Source organism: Hibiscus syriacus, unplaced genomic scaffold (assembly GCF_006381635.1).
Source record: "Hibiscus syriacus cultivar Baekdansim isolate YM2019G1 unplaced genomic scaffold, ASM638163v2 tig00003725_pilon, whole genome shotgun sequence".
Taxonomy (NCBI): domain Eukaryota; kingdom Viridiplantae; phylum Streptophyta; class Magnoliopsida; order Malvales; family Malvaceae; genus Hibiscus; species Hibiscus syriacus.
Window position 1 is genome coordinate 1,124,351 of NW_024061982.1, and position 19,202 is coordinate 1,143,552.

General features: G+C 35.3%; 2 protein-coding genes across 2 annotated transcripts; one reads left to right on the forward strand and one right to left on the reverse strand.

The window, feature by feature from the left end:
* Positions 1-9,062: 9,062 nt before the first annotated feature.
* Positions 9,063-9,560, forward strand: LOC120183949. The gene has a single exon (XM_039188541.1). It carries the CDS (start codon positions 9,063-9,065, stop codon positions 9,558-9,560), a length of 498 nt encoding a protein of 165 aa, XP_039044472.1.
* Positions 9,561-10,621: 1,061 nt separating this feature from the next.
* On the reverse strand, positions 10,622-15,173 carry LOC120183505 (DUF21 domain-containing protein At1g47330-like). The gene is made up of 12 exons (XM_039188185.1): positions 14,996-15,173; positions 14,485-14,561; positions 14,316-14,399; positions 14,117-14,230; positions 13,846-13,932; positions 13,554-13,693; positions 13,372-13,459; positions 12,616-12,689; positions 12,283-12,443; positions 11,728-11,987; positions 11,507-11,553; positions 10,622-11,272 (listed from the first exon to the last, which is right to left on the reverse strand). The coding sequence occupies exons 1-12, from the start codon at positions 15,171-15,173 to the stop codon at positions 11,014-11,016; spliced, it is 1,569 nt and encodes a 522-aa protein (XP_039044116.1). The 3' UTR covers positions 10,622-11,013.
* Between the last annotated feature and the right edge of the window lie 4,029 nt (positions 15,174-19,202).

The window sequence follows — 19,202 nt, forward strand, 5'->3', positions numbered from 1 at the left end:
CTTTCCATGTACATACAATAGTCTTTAAAATTCAAATCGCAAGTTAAACATTTATTCCAAACTATCAATAAATAATAATTTGTATGAAACACATCCATTTGTTTTAGGGCATTTCATACCCTAAAATCATTCGTAAAAATCATTTTCATAAACTTTATGAAAATATTTCAAAATACGGTAAAACATAATTTTATAAAAATATTCGAGGTTGACTCATCGCAAGTCGTCCTCATATCATATAAGTACATAATAAATGCACTTTCCTAGTATGCCTCACTATTATGCTTTACTGATAAAGTCCAACTATTTTTGAACTTTTTCATTGCCTTTTTGATTGCTTGCATCACGAATTTGATCACGATCTTTACAACCATCCATAATCACACATACAAATATAAAATACAATGTTAGTATCCTTACTAACATTTTTACAAAAATAATAATAATTAAAGTTACTATTATTTTTTAATTCTTTTAAAATTTATCTTAATTTTTCCTTTTTATTTATAACGAGCCCTTATCATAAATTCTTCAATTTAAGCCCAAATAAGCCCAATAAATTTCCAGCATTAAACTTACATCCAATATCTCAACAATACCATAATTACCACTTAAGCCACTAACTTTATCAATATTCACCATTTTGTACTTAAACTTTGCCAACTTTCCAAAATGGCTTAATTTCACATTTTAAATTCAATTTCAGCCCTCAAACATTAATTTCCAGTATTGTACATCAATATTTGAGTAATTACACAATCAACCATAAATTTTCAAAATTGCCAACTAGGTCCCTCAACTTTTGAAAAATTTCACTTTGGCCCAAATTTTTTTTCTAAGGCTTTTAGAACCTTCAAAATATCATTTCTAAGCCATGTGAATTTTTCTACAATTTTTCCTACCCTTTTACCTCATGGTCGAATGCTTTAGGGTTACTTTTCTCATGATTTTAACTTGATTCAAGCATGAAATCAACCTCTATTTAATACTTCAAGACCTCTATAATCAAACAACTAACTGAATTTCATCAAAATACATCTTTCCCCAAAAGCCACGGTTTGGTCGAAATCAACATAGGCTTATATAGCCATGTACAAGTGATTTAATCAACAATCATGCTTGTATATGATTCTACAACCTCAAAAACATCAAAATACTTCATTAATTTCATAAACCCTAGTGTGAACACAAACCCTAAAATTTGGGATCTTTGAACGCAAACAATATTAGCATGCAATATTTGTACCAAATGATAGTGTTTTTGTGTAAAACAATTTTCTATTTCACGGCATAATCCAAAATCCAAAGGAAATTGCTCAAAAATGAAAAATAAAATTTCTCTTACCTTGGTCATGGGGAGCACGAAATGGAGCTGAAAATGGCCTAAGTTTCATGAAATTTTCATGTAATTTCATGTTAATTTAACCTTTATTTAGGATTAAATGAATAAAATATTCATTTAATGAGAAATGTCCATTTTGCCATTAATGAAAGTTGCTAATTACCTTAATACCATGCACATAAACCTTATCATCTTCCAAATTCAAAGATGAACAAATTATTTTACCCTTTTTCCAATTTTACCAAGCAACTTTCCAAAAATTGTAATATTGCCACTTTAATCCAACGATCCAAATTTAACATGGAAATAAATCTTCAAATCCAATGATCCATATTATTTTCCATCATTTTAGCATGTTGAAGTAATACTTTTAAGCCTAATTTATCATCCTTCAAGTTTCTCGGAATTTCTATTCAATCCGATTTACCGTTTTTTTGTTGGATTTTAACCCTTTTTAGTTTTCAACATAAATTCCAGATCAAGAATCTGATTTTAATAAAACCCCACACTCAAGAATAAATTGTCCATTTATAGAATATAAATTATATTTGGAAAATTATTACTTAGATCCCTAAACTTTTCCCGCTTTTATATTTTGGTCATTAAACTTTCAAAACTTATATTTTGGTCACTAATAAAAATTTGGGGTATTACACTTATCTTACATAAGATAAGATAAGATAAGATAAGATAAGATAAGATATGATATGATGAGACTATTTACACTTTAAATGAGATGACACTTACAACTTAACTACTTCTCACATAGGTATTGATAGAATCTCCTTTTTAATATATTGAGTAGTGCTTCTGATGCACACAAACATTGGAGTTCTACTTCCTTCGCTTTAGCATTAGAACTCTCCAAGAGTATTTTCCATTGTTTCTCTAAGAACGCTAATATCTCCCGCAATGTATACTAGCGTTGAGATGCCTTCATTCATTTTATAGTGTTTCTACCGGGTGTATTGTTATATCCTGAAAGTCGCTAATTTGAGTATTGTTTAGACTTTAGTCTCATTAGTGACGAGAGCAGGGGAAGATGTACATGGCTCCTTAGGAGAGTCATTGTACACCCATTATTTTAAGAAAAGTGTTAAATTTAGTTTATGTTAATGGGAATAGAAAAAAATAAGGAAATTTGCATACCCAATTTTTTTTAGAATAGGATATTAAAATTTTGAACCCCATTATTTAATTTCTAAATTTGCCACCGGACAAGAGATGATAATTTGGTCAGACTTATATTCATGGCTGCGATAGAGGGATTACCCATTATTCTATGCCATACGCATTATTGACAGTGACGACAGGATTCACATATCTATTATTCGTAAGAGTACAATTCGACTTATATTTAATGTTTTGACATGATGTTATACATGTCCATTTCTATGCTTATGGTTAAAGATACTAAAGTTATATACTTCACTAAATTATATAAGTTTACTTTACGTGTTTTAATGCTTTTAGGGATATCATTATACATAAAGGATCGAGATTACATGTAAGAGTTGCAAGTCATCGATTTTTGTCAGTGTAAATATCTTACTAAAAAATCTTAGAATGGTGGTTATGTAAACATGGTATTATTTTGATTTATGTGAAATTAATGTTATGATGCATTATTGATATGTCATTTCATTATTCAAATGTTGCCATATAATTTAGGCCAAGTTTGGTGAAAGTTAAAGCATATTTGGACTGTGATTTTTACTATTTGGTGTCTATGGTATCGGTTCCACAACATATACCAATTCATCACACTAATGTATTCGGGTCATTAACTTAACCAATTTTATTAACATGACAAAATGATTATTTTGAAATCAATATTTGTATAACATTAGAAAACCTCATTCTAAGTTGACCAATCAATTTATATATATTTAAAATAGTATTACGGGAAAATTTCAATTAAAACGAGGTTAGTATTCAATGTGAATTGTAAAAACAAGTTTTTTTTACGGATTAAACTGAAAATCTTTAATAATTTTATTAATTAATTTGAAACTTCAAATTTATAGTTTAATGATGACGTTAAATTCAAAATAAGTTTACTGTTGAAATTTTTATTGTTACATGAGTTAAAATTGAACCTTAATTGCACTTTTAAGAATCAAGGACTAATTTGTAAATAAAGAAAAACTCATTTGAAACGCCAAATTTCAATTAAGTACATTTAGTTTTCATACTATCCTATCATTATTGGTACTTACCCATGATTGTCGGTACTCATAACCAAATATTCATACTACATTCGTATGATATCAAATATTATGAGCTAAAATATAGAATTTCCATGCTTAGATGAGAAAAATCGACCACAAATCATCATCAAACATCGTAATTATTCTCCTACTATAATATCAACACATCAAACACATAAAAATATATTTGCGTGCTGAATTTGACATCTAAAAAGATATTAAACCAAATTTTAAATCTCGCTATTTATTTTAAATTATTAAAATGTCTCGAGTAGATATAACCAACCTATTTAAGAAGTTTAGAGATTTACTTGCTAACTAATGATCAATCTAAGGAAGAGTGGATTCGAGTGAAAGAAAAGAAATGAAACCATCTAAAGTTTTCTCCGCCGACACCAGACTCCCTAAAAAACAAAGATGTAAGGATGAAGACCCTCCAGATCCCTCAACCATAGCAAGCGATACTGTCGCTTCTCTGATGGAGTGTGGTGGTTCCTCACCTGTTATCTCTTATAAGGACGCCATGACAAAATCCAGTGTTGCCCAACCGGATTCAAAAACGATTGATCTTGATGATGATGATATCGAACTACTTGAAGAGGATATCACCCTTGGCTCCTCTAATGGGGTCCCAACCATAGATTTTTCCGAACGAGTCCAATCTCTTGCCATTAAAAGCATGGATTTAACACTCATAGTTAAAGTGCTCGGTCGAAGAGTGGGTTACAATACCCTACACAACCACATATACGAGATTTAGAAGCCTTCTTTCCCTCTCAAACTCATAGACATTGAGAACGACTACTTCATTGTGAAGTTCAGCAATTATGGTGACTATTTACAGGTACTCACAGAAGGACCTTGGACTATCTTCGGGCATTACTTAACAGTTGAGCCATGGTCTATTGACTTTCAGTCGAATCAAGATTATCTTAGCCGTCTCATGGCATGGATTCGATTGTCAGGTCTCCCAGTAACTCTATACAAAAGGAGTTTCATTGAAGCAATTGGAAATCAGGTTGGCTCTGTGATCAAAATTGATTTCCAAACGGATAATGGTTGTAGGGGGCGATTTACGCGCCTAGCCGTTAGCCTCAATCTTCATCGACCTTTAGTATCCAAACTCCTTATCAATGGCCACCTTCAAATTATAGAGTACGAATCACTTCCCACTGTTTGTTTTTATTGTGGCATATACGGTCACCACAAGGACATTTATCCACAACTACCAGCGCAGGAAGATGTTCAACCAATGACTGAAGTTCCTCCTGCGCAGCCTCTGACTTCCGACAACTCAGCCTCAGATGAAGCATTCGGGCCTTGGATGCTCGTAGAAAGGAAAAAACAAAATTCAAGGAATGTTAATCCTACAAGGCAATTGGTCCATGATTCCAGCCCCATCATAGCAAAATCAAATCCCATTTTTGAAGTTGTCCCTAATAATTAAGAAAATCACCCAAAATCTAAGGTGACCGAAGCGGAACCCACGATTCCATCATCAGCATTGCCTTTAAACGCTGAACCTAGCCCATTGACTGAACCAATGAGTACTCCTATAAAAAAAAAAATTGAAGGACAAGGCTCTAGCAAATCCAAAGAAAACCCCAATTATCCCTAACAGCCCCAAGAAGCAAGCTCATCTCGGAGGTAAACCCACCAAATTGCATGCAGTTAGCAAAGCCCCCATGCAAGGATCACGTAATGAAATTAATGGAGTTTCTTCCTCCAATTCACCACGATTGAACTTGGCTGAGAATCTTGACCCGAACAAGCACCATGCTGTGAAACTAATAGATGGAGATAATCCTCGCATCCCAACAGAAGCGCTAGTGCCTCCTGCAACTGGCAAAGAAACCGGGACTATGATATAATAATGAGCTCTTTTGCCTTCTCTCTCCACACTACCTTTTACTTATGTATCTCAATATATTTATGTGGAAAGCTCAAGGTTGTGGACACCAGAATTTCAATCGTGTTGCTCAACAATACATGCGAGACCATTCACCCGATATTTTCGGATTCGTTGAAACCCGTATAAGCAGTTCTGCTGCTGACAAAGCTATTTCTAAACACAAAATTCCGAACTCTTTTAGAGTAGAAGCTGATGGTTTTTCTAGAGGTATTTGGATCTGTTGGTATGATCACATTAAAGTTGATGTTCTTTTCAGTCACTTTCAATTTGTTCACTGCAGGATCCACTGTAAGTCCAACAACCATTCCGCTCTTGTCACCTTTGTTTACGCAAGTCCAAATTCTGCTCAAAGGAGAACTCTTTGGTCATACCTCCAATTGCTCTCCAACCATATTACCGAGCCTTGGATTATCTTAGGCGATTTCAATGTTTCTTTATCTCCAAATGATCGAAAAGGTTGTGTTAAAATCCCATCCTCAGATCAAGACTTCAGTAATGTTGTCTTTGATTCAAGTCTACATGATCTTGCTTATCAAGGACCCGACTTCACCTGGTATAGAGGACCTTGTGTTGTTCGCCTAGACCGAAGTCTATGTAATGATAAATGGCTTATTGCATATCCTGATACACTGGTTTACCACCTCCTCAGAATGAAGTCCGATCATAGACCCCTCTTACTTTCCATTGGTAAAAGCTCTAATAAGCGGCAGCAAAGTCAGTTTCGATACTTTGCGGGATGGACTCTCCATAATGATTTCCATAAACTTGTGCTTGATATTTGGGACTCTTCTCTCCCAATTACGCATGCCATCTCTAAATTCAGTAGCGCATCACAACATTGGAATCACCACACATTTGGGTAGCTTTTTCATCGCAAGCGCAATATTATGGGACGACTAAAAGGCATCCAACGATATATTGATAAAAAACACAGTTCTTATCTCTCACATCTTGAGACCAAACTTCAAGCTGAACTTGAATTAATCCTTGATCAATAGGAGCTACTATGGAAGCAAAAATCTCGTTCAAATTGGATATCATTTGGCGACAGGAACACTGCTTATTTTCATAAAAAAACATTATCAACAGGAGGGCTAATCGAATTTATTCTCTTCAAATTTCAACTGGAGAGTGGTGCTCAGATATTAATACTCTTCGGAAAGAAGCTAGCTCTTACTTCCAGAAATTATTTTCACTTCATGATGAGGTGCATGGAACCTATCCTGTTTCGGGGCACTTCCCAACTTTGCCTCCTGAGTTAGTGCAAAATATGGAATTACTACCAAATCCATTGGAAATGAAAGAAGCTCTTTTCGACATGGCTCCTCTTAAATCTCCAGGAGTTGATGGACTGCATGCACACTTCTTTCAGAAATATTGGGACATTGTTGGCACTTCGGTCTGCTCTACGATCCAAAGCATTTTCAGTGGTAACAATATTGACCTCCAATTGAACAAAACTATTCTTGCCCTCATTCCCAAAATCCCAAGTCCTTCCAACTTCAAAGATTTTCGACCTATCAGTCTTTGTACGGTCTTATATAAATTGGTCACTAAGATTACTGTTAAGCGGCTCCAACAAATTATGCCTCGACTTGTCGCGCCTAACCAAACTAGCTTTATTCAAGGTCGTAGCATCTCTGAAAATATTATTATTAACCAGGAGGTTATTCACTCCATGCAAACAAAGAAAGACAAAGAAGGTTGGATGGCGATAAAGGTGGACTTGGAAAAAGCTTTTGATCGTCTTCGTTGGGACTTCATAGCCGATACACTTTATGAAGCAGGTTTTCCACTGGCAACTATACGTCTCATTTTACATTGCATCTCATCTTCTTCTATGCAGGTTCAATTTAATGGAGGACTTAGCAATTCTTTTAAACCACAATGCAAAATTAGGCAAGGAGATCCAATCTCTCCTTACCTTTTTGTCCTTACCATGGAAAGACTTGGACATCGCATTCACCTTGCCTCTGAAGAGGGCGCTTGGAAACCATTTAAACTAGTACGTGGAGGTCTTCCTATCACTCATCTATTCTTTGCAGATGACTTAGTGTTATATGCCAAAGCTACTGCAGCGCAAGCAATCCTAATTGACGATATCCTGGAGGAATTTGGTCGTTACTCGAGTCACAAAGTTAACAAGCTCAAATCCCATATTTACTTCTCGCCCAATACAAGTGTAGAATCAGCAAATACAGTCTGTTCCCATCTCGGCATCAAGCAAGTTCATAACTTGAGAGTCTATCTTGGAATGTCGGTTATGCACAAACGAGCCACATGCGAATTCTACAGCTTCATTATTGATAAGATAAAATCAAAGTTTCATGGGTGGTCGGCTAGAACCTTATCTTTTGCGAGAAGGATTACCCTTACTAACTTCGTGCTCATGGCTATCCCAACGTATTTCATGCAAACTTGCCGCTTCCCCTCTCGAGTTTGTCAGGATATTGAAAAATTAGTTCGGTAATTCATATGGAGTTCTAGTAAGCAAGATCGAGGCATTTCTCTTGTTAATTGGGACATCTTAACTCAACCCAAGCATAATGGGGGCCTCGGCATTCGAAAGCTTCGACATCATAATATTGCTTTGCCTTACATATGAAGCTTTGTTACGCCATTGCCTCAGATACAAAGAAATATTACATTAAGCTTCTTCGCCAAAAGTATAAGGTGCTCTCCAACTGTCCCACCTCTATATTCCGGCCGAGTTGTTCTCACTTATGGAGGTCCTTATCCAAAGTATGGAATAATTTCTACAGCTTCTTATCTTGGTCCATAGGCGACGAAACTACGACCAAATTTTGGCATGACAATTGGATGTCAAACTTGGACGTCTTGTAGAATGGAAACACGAGCACGCTACTATTGAAGACAACATGTTAGTCCATGAAGCTACCTTGCCAAACGGTAATTGGAACTGGAATATACTCTGGCAGTCTCTCCAGCCCTCCATAATGTCGTATCTAATGAATATTCAACCTTCTAATCTAACTGCTGGTAAGGATCGATGTTGCTGGGCTCAAGGAAAACAAGGTGAGTTCACTGTAAAATCTGCTTATGATCTTATAACCAAGGATCTTTTGGAACCTAAAGACGTAAAATGGACAAAGCTTTGGCGTATGACCATTCCGGAACGCATTAAAACTTTCCTATGGCTTTCATATAAAGATCGTTTGCTTACGAACGTCAATCGCTGTGGAAAGAAGCTTACGGATGATCCTTTATGTCAAATCTGTGGCTTAGCTAATGAAAATACTCTACATATACTACGTGACTGTCAGCACACTGCAGCACTTTGGCAACTGATTCTCCAACAGCAGCCCCTATCGAACTTCTTCTCCACTAACACATCCGATTGGCTCATGATGAACCTTGAATCAAACAGACTTCTTGCAGGCACAAAAATCCCATAGAAGGTTCTTGTCTCCTCCATAACCTGGCAGATCTGGAAGAGAAGTAATTCATTCATATTTTCGAATTCGTTTATCCAAAATGACCAACTCCTCTGCCTAAGCAAAAATTGGTCCCTCTATATCATCGACGCCAAGACTGTTACCCCATCAAACCCCGTTACTGCTCGACCAGAACTTATACAATGGAAACAGCGTCCCCAAACTGGTTTACTCTTAACACGAATGGAGCGGTTCACAAAATTTCCTCAAACGGCTCGGTGGGTGGCCTCATTAGGAATATGAATGGTGACTGGATCATTGGTTTCAATAAACCGGTTGAAATTTCAACACCTCTTCAAGATGAACTTTGGGGAATTTTAGAAGGACTTCATTTGGCGCTTTCCCATAATATCGAACGCCTTCAATGTCAAACCGACAGTGCCGAAGCTCTTAAACTTGTCTCTTCGCCAATGGCTAACTGCAATCCAATAGCTCTTGTTCGCTCTATTGCAAATCTCATCTCAAAGCAATGGAAAATTGAATTCATCCTCATTCGACGTGAAGCAAATGCTGCAGCAGATTTCCTTGCAAAAACTACCGCTGATACTAATGAAAGAGCTCAGACCTACATAGTACCTCCTCAAGAGATTATACCTCTTCTTCAACGTGGCCTCTATGATCCTGCTTTTCTCCACATCTAGTATTTCTTTGCAATAGCATCCTTTACAATTCAAAAAAAAAATGATCAATCTATATTGTAATTTTCTTTAACTAGAGATTTAGCAACTCTTGATATCTCTTAATTTTATTGTTTGGTTTTAGTTTTAGTTTGAGTTATAAACAAACTCTCATCGATTTTAATTTTTTGTTTATTCTCTAGAAATTAGTCTAAACTCACTCCCTAAAGAATCGACATAACTCGAGGTGTATAACCAATCAAACATGAAATATGAAACTTTTGTTTTAGCATTTTTGCTTTCTTCATTATTTATTAAAATATTTTTGTAATTCATTTATATATATAATTAATTTCCATTACAATTTAATCTGAATATTAATTTTGTTAACCATATAGCAGTTACGTAATTTAGCCCAACGATTAAATATTGAGTTATCTCAAGTTTTAGGTTTGCTTTTTCTTAAATTTATCCCCATTTTGTTTGATAATTAGTTCCAACCATAATTTAAACTAAATATTACTTTTTTTTATCAATCATATAACAATTTTATAGTTAGGCTAAGTGTTTGCCTTTCCTTGGGTCTTGCATTTGATCTTCCCTAAATTCATTTTTTTAATTTTTATCAATAAGATGATATAAAACGTCTGAATCTCATAAACGTATTAATTTTTAAGTTATATAAAATAAAATTATAAACAATTTGATAGAAATTTTCATTAATCAAGTTTATTTTTTTAAAATTAAGATCAAATTGATGGACTATATAAATTTTAAAACATAAGATAATATACATATAATTTGAAATGTCTTTATTTTTTAACTTATATTTTGGCTTCATTTAATTTGAGAATTTTAAAATTTCATCAAAATAACAAGTAGGCAAAAGAACAATTCATATATTCATAATGTCCAAGGGAATGCAGATCCAGAGTTTATCTATAACCAATTTTACAACCATTAAATCTACTTATGTTCTTGTAATCTTAATAAATGCAGAATTGGTGTGTAATGAAAATGAACCATTACCACATGTTTAATACAAATATCGTATTCTTGTTTACATAGCAGCAGACACGAAAGGAGAAACACAACATTGTATTCATTTGTATATTGTTTGCACTATACGCATTGCATTAGATACATGAATTTGACAAGTATATATGTTTCTTCCAATTCTACTTGCCACCTTCATCCTATTCTATTCGAAAGTGTATAGGTTTACTGAGAAGATTGCAAACCGGCTTTAGTCAACAATCATGATCTATCTTTTTAATTCTATATGGGATGATGTCTATAAATGAGTTCATAGACAAGAAACCAAAAGACAAGCAGCCGTTCTCTATATGATCGCATGTATCTTATCAACAATACAGCAGTAGGGTCGGTCGTTGGTTCTTACCAGAGTAACTATCATGTTTTTATTTCTTAGTATGCATTTAACTATCATGTCATGTTGGGAAAAGAAGCTGAAGGTTCACCTATCCTTTAACGATTCTTCTCCCAGAACTTGAAGTGTTGCAGCAGGTGAACCTGTATTCAAAGTACCACCAGCTACTGAAAGGGTTGGAGCAGGACCAGGGGTTGCCAAGTCGGGGGACACGGGGGATTGTATAGGATAATGTCCGGATGGCAATGGTGACACAGGGGTTGGGATGCCACTGCAATTGGTGAATGGTTGTTTTGAACTCAAACTTGGAAAATTTTCCTGAGACGCATGCATGTTAATCTTTATCCTGCATTGTCAAGAATTTGTTCAAGTCATTATTTTGACGTCTATGATGTCTGTGTTACTTGACTATAGTCCACTACTTGCATTTGCGTGGGACACAATGTCAAGTTATTTAAATACCAATCCATGCTAGACTAAACACTTCAATCTTTCCATTCTCACAAAAGAAAGTATTTAATCTTGAACAAGAATACAAGATACAATACCAGGTGAACTCGGAGAAATGGTGAAATTTTACCTGTTGTGGATGTTGACATACTCATCTGTCTCGTCTAATATCTCCTCCTGTCATAAGCAAGAGTCACGAAAGAAATTAGCATATAATTCCTATAAACCATAATGGCAGTTGTTGTTCCTCGCTATCAGGTCACAACCAGACCGGGAAACCTTTTCCCACTCAATGTGGGATTCCACATTCTTTGCATTACCGACACTGTATTCAAAGGTTCAGAGATTTACCTGAAGAAGTTCTTCGATAACATCCTCCATGGTGATAACACCAACTACCTCTTCATGAGATGGGAATTCAGGAATAGGGCCATTTTTAATGTCCAATATGCAGTATGAACAACCTCTGTGCCGCTTCTTAAAGGCAGGAGTAGATGGTGGACTCTTTTTTGCCTGCTGACCTCCATCACTGTTAGTCACAGATGTCTTAAAATCTTGCGAGTCCAAATTAAGCCCCGACTTTTGGTTACTTACACCAATCTTACGATCATCTGGAAGAAAATCAGGACAGGTTATATTTACTGCAGAAGAACCAGATCAGGCAACCTAATGAAGCTAAGCTCGATCAACCTTACAGAATCAATCATGACAAGTTCTTATCTAGTTAATAATGTGGATAGTAAGGAAAATTAGTGAGAACTGACAAGGGCTTGTTTCTTAAAGGCGGCATTTCTAAGAAAAACTCGTGGTAAGTGTTGTGCATGAAATCAATGGAACAAAAATAAAAGAGAAGGGAAAAGTAATATTTTTTAGAGAATTATTCTGTTGTATTACATATGTTCTCACCTTTTCTAGATGTCTCAGGTTCGCCTCTTCGCGTCTTGCAGTTGTCCTTAAACTCAAGTCTTTCCTTGCTCTTATTGAGATCCTTATATACCACAGCGATGTGACTGTGACCTTTTTGGAATTCATTAAGAATATCGTACAATGGCATGTCCTCTGATACCCTGTAGGGTGAATAGAAAGCATAGAATAATATATTGAGCTCCTTTGCAGTAGGGAAAACAAAAGCAATAAACCGAATGAATTGCAAGCTGATTCAGGATACCCCAAAGGGGATACCTTTGCAAAGTATTTAGAAACTAAAAGATGTACGTTAACAAAAAGGAGATTCTATACCGTGGGATTTTTCTTACGATTATTTTTCTCAGCGGAACTGGACCTTCTGAATCAATTGTTAAAAGATTTTTAACCTGCATATTTCAAGCCAGACCAGTAAGAAGAATCTACAATTAAAGATATGAAAACAGAAAAATGAAACTAAAGTTAAGCCATGTGGAAGAGAGGAGAATGAATATACTTGTAGTTATATTATAGAATAAAATTAGGAGAATGACTTTGCTGGGAGCACTTTTAGACCCAAAAAAAATAAAAAATTAGAGGAGCAGGCTGGGAAACAGAATCAATATATGAACTGTTTTCTAGATATAGGAGCAGGCAAGCAAATGACGGGGCATTTTTTAGATGCCTCCAGCATGGTTAACATGATAATTATGGCATTCAGCAAAGCTCCAAAGGGGCAGCACGATATTCTCTCAATCCAAGGAATTCTTGATAAAATAAACAAGCAATTGTAGCTCAATCTCAAATTACTAATGCATATACTTGTTTGAATTTTCTTTTAAGTCCAGGAACCATTTTCATTATCAGTAGCTCTCGGTTATCCCACTGCAACTCACTGCCATTGTTTTACCATATTCATTAACTAATCTCTCAAAGTTATAAACAATAAAAATGAATTGAATTCGGACAATGAGAGGTCAGAATCACATTGCAAGACCAAGAAATAGAAATGAATGGATGGAAAATAAATATAAAGTACCCTACAAGAAACTATCATAAAATGATAATTTATACAGGGAAAAAAAACCACACCAGAACAAGTCCAATTATATTTGTTGGGTTTCCACAATAAACTGGAACTCTGCTATGACCCATTGTCATTACTTTATTCAATGTTTCCCTGAAATGCAAAGATTAAGACACAAAAACAACTTAGAACATAAAAGTAGTAGTAAAATCCTATGGTTGCAATACGCAGGAATCTGCAAACCCACAAATCAAGAGTTGTATCCAGATCAAGGGAAAATGCATTTGAAATTGGCGTCATGGCAACTTTGGCAGTCTTTTCAGTCATTTCAAGTGCCCCGGCAATGATAGTTGTCTCATCATGAGTTAGATCCCCACCTTTCCCAGCCTAAAACAAGCATACATGTACTGACAGATAAAGAAAATCTAAGGAATGCATGAAATAGTTAAACATAAGCCACAAGGCGGATGTTCCTTGTACAAATTCATACAAGTTCTGGAAAAGAATGCTACAAGGTCCTAAACTTCAAAAATCAATACCTCATTGCCATGAAAATCTACAAAAGTCTTTAACTCTGCTCTTCGTAATAGGGCAGCGTGTCCCTTTCCCAACATCCAGTCCAAAACCTGAAAGCACATGGTATTTATTAGGAGTAACAAAATATAAAACATGACACATGTTTTCAAGAAAAAAATACTATCAATCTTTGTTTCAACCATGCCTAATAATTGTAGAAAACACATGATGGTATGGTACAGCAAATACCAATATTCACAACAAAATAATAGAAATTCCATATAATGACTATACCTTGCTGATAGGATAAGAAATTGGAAAGAAAAGAAAAAGAAGAACACGGACAAAAGGTGCCATTGCAGCTCCAACTTTCAAGCCGTAACGAGTGCAGACAGCTTGTGGCAATATCTGCAGTCAGATGTATAAACACATATTAACAAGAATACTGCAACTTCCTCAAAAAGATGGCTAGTTCAATATGTTAACAACCAACCTCGCCAAACATGAGGATCAGAGTCACTGATACCAAAATTGCAGCCCATGGAGGCACAAGCTTGTCCAGAAAAATGGGAAGAGCCTACATGGAAAGAAAGAAGTAAGTGAAAAAGTAACAACATCGAAGAGGGGAAATGATAAGAATAATTTATGTAGTAAGTAGTAACCTCCATTGCCATAGAGTTTCCAATCAACAGAGTACACAGAAGAAGATGCTGGTTTTTTACCACGGGAAATATCTTTGCTGCCAAAAAAGAAAAGAAGAGAAAACCTCTGATTGTTGAAAACACGTGTAATGAAAAAAATCAACTATAAGACAATAAGATCAGCTCAAATGGTTACTGAAACCCTAACTAGGTATCCAATTCTCCATGAAACTAATTATTACTACATGCTGTTTCAGAAAACAGAATAATCAAAAGAATTTAGAGAAAACAAAACCAAAACACAGCCATCAAAAGACTCTAAATTCAGCAACCAGCCTCCTCCCTTCTGCATCCACACCGTGCAGAGTGGCGGGACTCACCGAGTCGATTCAGTTCCGAAAGTTAATTGCCCTCTTAATCCTCAGCTCTTCAAAAATAAAATAAATACTAGAAACCAACTACCAACACAATGAAAACAAGAAAACTCCAAACTATTCAGCTAAAAAGAAAAGGGGTTTAGGGAAAAGGATACCGGCATGGATACGATCTTGAGGACGGCCAGACTTCATGAGGACTTCAAGGTCGACGAGGCCAAGAGACATGAGACCCAGTGTTAGTCCAGCCATCAATCCAGCAAAACACACCAATCCCACTATTATCAACAGATACAATGAGAATTCAGCCCCACAACAAGGCACGTCTGAAGCCATTTTTCCCCTGGCTTTCTCTTAGCCTTCGTTTATTGTTGTTGTTGTTGACTTGTATTCTTATCGAGCAGCAAAAAGGGAATTTTGGAACTTGCCTTGTCTTTTCAAGTTTTGGGTTTCAGGAATTTTGATCATATAGAGAAACAAATTGATGTTTAAGAAATTGACCCCAATTATTTGCTCAATTTCAGTCTTACTGCTTTGGGGGTCCTCTAAAATGAACTGAAATGGAATTCATATGCGACAGCACTTTCGTACACCATGCCTACAGCCTGGCTACTTGAATACGTATCTTTGCAACTTCCATTTGCTTACGGTTCACCAAAGCTGTAGGCCTTCCTTTTAAATTGGTCCCAAACTTTTGAACGGTCTAACTTCATCCTCAAATTATACTCTCGATTCCAAACTTCTAAACATTCCAAATTCATCCTCAAACTATATCTTTTGGTTAAAATTGGACCCTAAATTTTTAAACATTTTAATTTCATCCTCAAATTATGAATCTCATTCTAAATTGATCCCAAACTTTTAAACATTCCAAATTCATCCTCAAATTATGACTCATTCTAAGTTGGTCCCTAAACTTTTCCATGTTCTAATTTCATCCTAAACTTTTGAATGATATTAGGGAATGTTATTTGAACATTCAAAAAGTTTAATGACCAATTTAGAATGAGAGTCATAGTTTGAGGTTAAGTTTAAAATATTAAAAAGTATAGGGAATAATTTAAAGAGAAAATAACCTCAGTGACCGAAAATGCCTTATAATATACGATTTTAACCAACTTTTTTTGGATTTGCCAAAATGACCAACAAATTCGCAACGCGAACTCCAATTTCGCAACCTAGTTTCCAATTTCGCAACGCGAATCTGTAAATTGCAACACAGAAGTCAAATTCGCAACGCGATAGTCAAATTCGCAACACAAAAGTCAGATTCGCAACGCGGAATTTCAAATTCGCAACTGAATTTCAAATTCGCAACTATATTTTCGAATTCGCAACACGAATTTAATTTCGCAACAGGTTTTAGTTTCGCAACACAAATGTTTTGGGTATATAACAACGCAGCAGCAACAACTCATAACCTAAATCCCTAAATCGCAACTCATTTCATCTCCATCTATCACTCTCTCCAGCGACATTCGTTCCTATATCCAACGACATCTTTCCTCATCTCTAATTTTTTTTACATAATTTTACTTCTATATAATTTTTCAATGATTTTTCTCCCAAATTATCAACTATCAACTTAATAAAGGTATGTTTTTCTCTAAGTTAGTGATGATATCTAGTTTATAGCTCGTTTGTTTAGTAAATTAATTTACAATTTGTAGAATGAAATCATCTAATGTTGATCATGTTTGGATAGATTTGTGTTTTGGAGGGTCATGGGAGAATGTTCATGGTGTTTTACAATATGTGCCTTTACCCATGAATCTTCAACTAAAACTATCATTAAAAAAGTTAACTTATGAAACTCTAATGTTATGTGTTGCAAAGAAATTGAATTTAGAGCCTCTAAGTGGATTTAGGCTATCTTATCAGAGAAAATGTAAAGTTTATTTGTTAATCGACAATGAAGATATTGAACGATTCATTGCTTACATTAGTATTTTACAAGAAGATGATGTTACATTGTATGTTGTTGAACCTAGAAGCAGTGAAGTTGGGTCAGTAGCGGGTAGTAATCAACTAAGTTCTTCAACCCCAGTTTATGGTGCTCACAATGTACAACGTTGTTATCAACCTCAAAATTTAATGGTTCCACCACAATTTCATCACCAAGAAAATTTTGTTTAACCACATTTCCAATAACAAACACAATATCAAACACAATCTCAAAACCCACAACCTTTTCCTAATCCAAATCTCAATCAACTTTCAGCACCAAATTCCGGTTTTCGTATTGACCAGTTAGACGATTATGAGCCAACAGAAAAAATTGTGAGTACTAGTCAGTATTCGAAATTTGATCTTGGTCAATACCCGGACTTTGATCTTGGTCAATACTCGGATTTTGATGATGTGATGGAAGAAGAAACAGACCTTGCATGTAATGATTTTGATATTGGTCAATACCCGAATTTTGATAATGAAACAGCCGCTGCTGAGGAAGATGTTGTTGATGATAACGAGGATGAAGTTACGACTGTGAATGAACATATTGAACATTCATTCTATAATTCATATAACCCTGAAGAAGAAGAAGAAAAAAGAAGAAGTCCCCGAAGAAAAGAAAAATAAGAAAATGCCACGTGAGTATAACTGTAATATGCAGAATTACTTCAGATACCGGAAGAAGAGTTGGTAAAGATAGCAGTTGATTGTTACACAAAAGTTATTCGTATCAAGAAAGATGATTGTTTTGATGCAAAGGAAGACTTGAAGATAGCTTTGTATACGAAATATGTGGAAGATGGCTATCAACTAAAAGTTAACAAATCAAGCAAAGATCATTTCGAAACAAAGTGTATGATTGACAAAAACTGTACGTGGCGTATGATTACAAAGAGGATAAAAGATTGTGAAATGTTTCAAGTTAGGACTTTTATTGATAAACATACATATTCAAGAACCCAAGTTTTTCCTCACCATAGACAGGCAAACAAAACGGTGTTGGGTGGTTTTCTGGCTGAGTTAATGTTTTTGAATGGAAGGGTATATCGGGAACATGAAATTATGACTGACATGAATGCTCGGTTCAAGATTAGTATCTCATATTCTCAAGCTTGGAGAGTCAAATGTTATGCCTTGGAATTGTTGAGGGGGTCGCCAGAAGCATCGTTTGCCCAACTGTCGGCTTATTGTCACAATTTAAAGCTGAAAAATCTTGGGTCTGTAACTCATATCAAAACAGATAGAGATGGACGCTTTGAGTTGATGTTTATCGCCATTGGTGCTGCGGTTAGTAAATAATTATAATTTTGTTGTCTCATTTTTGTTAGTTGCATGCATTTCACATTTAAATGATTATATTTATTGTGTATATGATTTTGTAGATTCGTTCGTTTATTACTTGCATGCGCCCAGTTATTATAGTTGACAGAGCACATTTGAAAGGTCGATACCTTGGAGTAAACTTATTATCAGTAGCCATGGATGCTAACAATGGGATACTACCAATAGCTTACGGGGTTGGCAAATCTGAAACCTCTGATTCATGGACATGGTTTATGGGGCATCTTAGGGATTACATAGGTCCTATTAGCAATCTGAAAATCATATCTGATAGGGCAAACTCAATTGACAACGTTGTTAGAAGGTGTTTCCCATATGCTTTTCATGGACTTTGTGGTGTTCATTTGTACAGAAATCTAAAATCAAGGTCTGCTGGTATAAAAAATCATAAATGGACATACTGGAAGGCTGTAAAAGCTTATCGGGAAGTGGATTTTAATAAGCATATAAATTGTTTAAGACGTGTTTTGCCTCAATGTGCTCAAACACTAGAAGATGTCGGGTTTGAAAGATGGTCAAGAGTACATCAACTTGGAGCAAGATATGGTTTCATGACGTCTAATAGTGCAGAATCAATCAACGCTCTAAGTCGTCATTCCTGAAAATTACCCATTACTATGTTAATGGAGTTTTTTTCGAGCCTCTATTCAACAGTGGTACTACAAGAAAAGAAACTATGCAGGTATTATTTCTTTAAATTCGTAACTTATCATATATTTTACTAAGTATTATTTATTTAAATTTACAGGAACATTGGAACATCGTGTTACACCATGGACTGAAAAAAAGATAACGAAACGTGTTGTGAAGTTAACGTCATGGAGAGTTGAACCATGTTCAAACACTTTGTTTGAAGTATTGGATAATAACTTAAATGGGCTTGTCGATCTAAATGCAAAGACATGTAGTTGTAAGAAATGGCAAACATCTGGTTATCCATGTGGCCATGTTATAAAAGTTGCTCTTCATCTAAACCAAGATGATTCAAGCGCATACGGTATGGATTGCTACACTACAGAAGTATATCGACAGACTTATACTGAGATTGTCTACCCATGTCCACATCCTTCT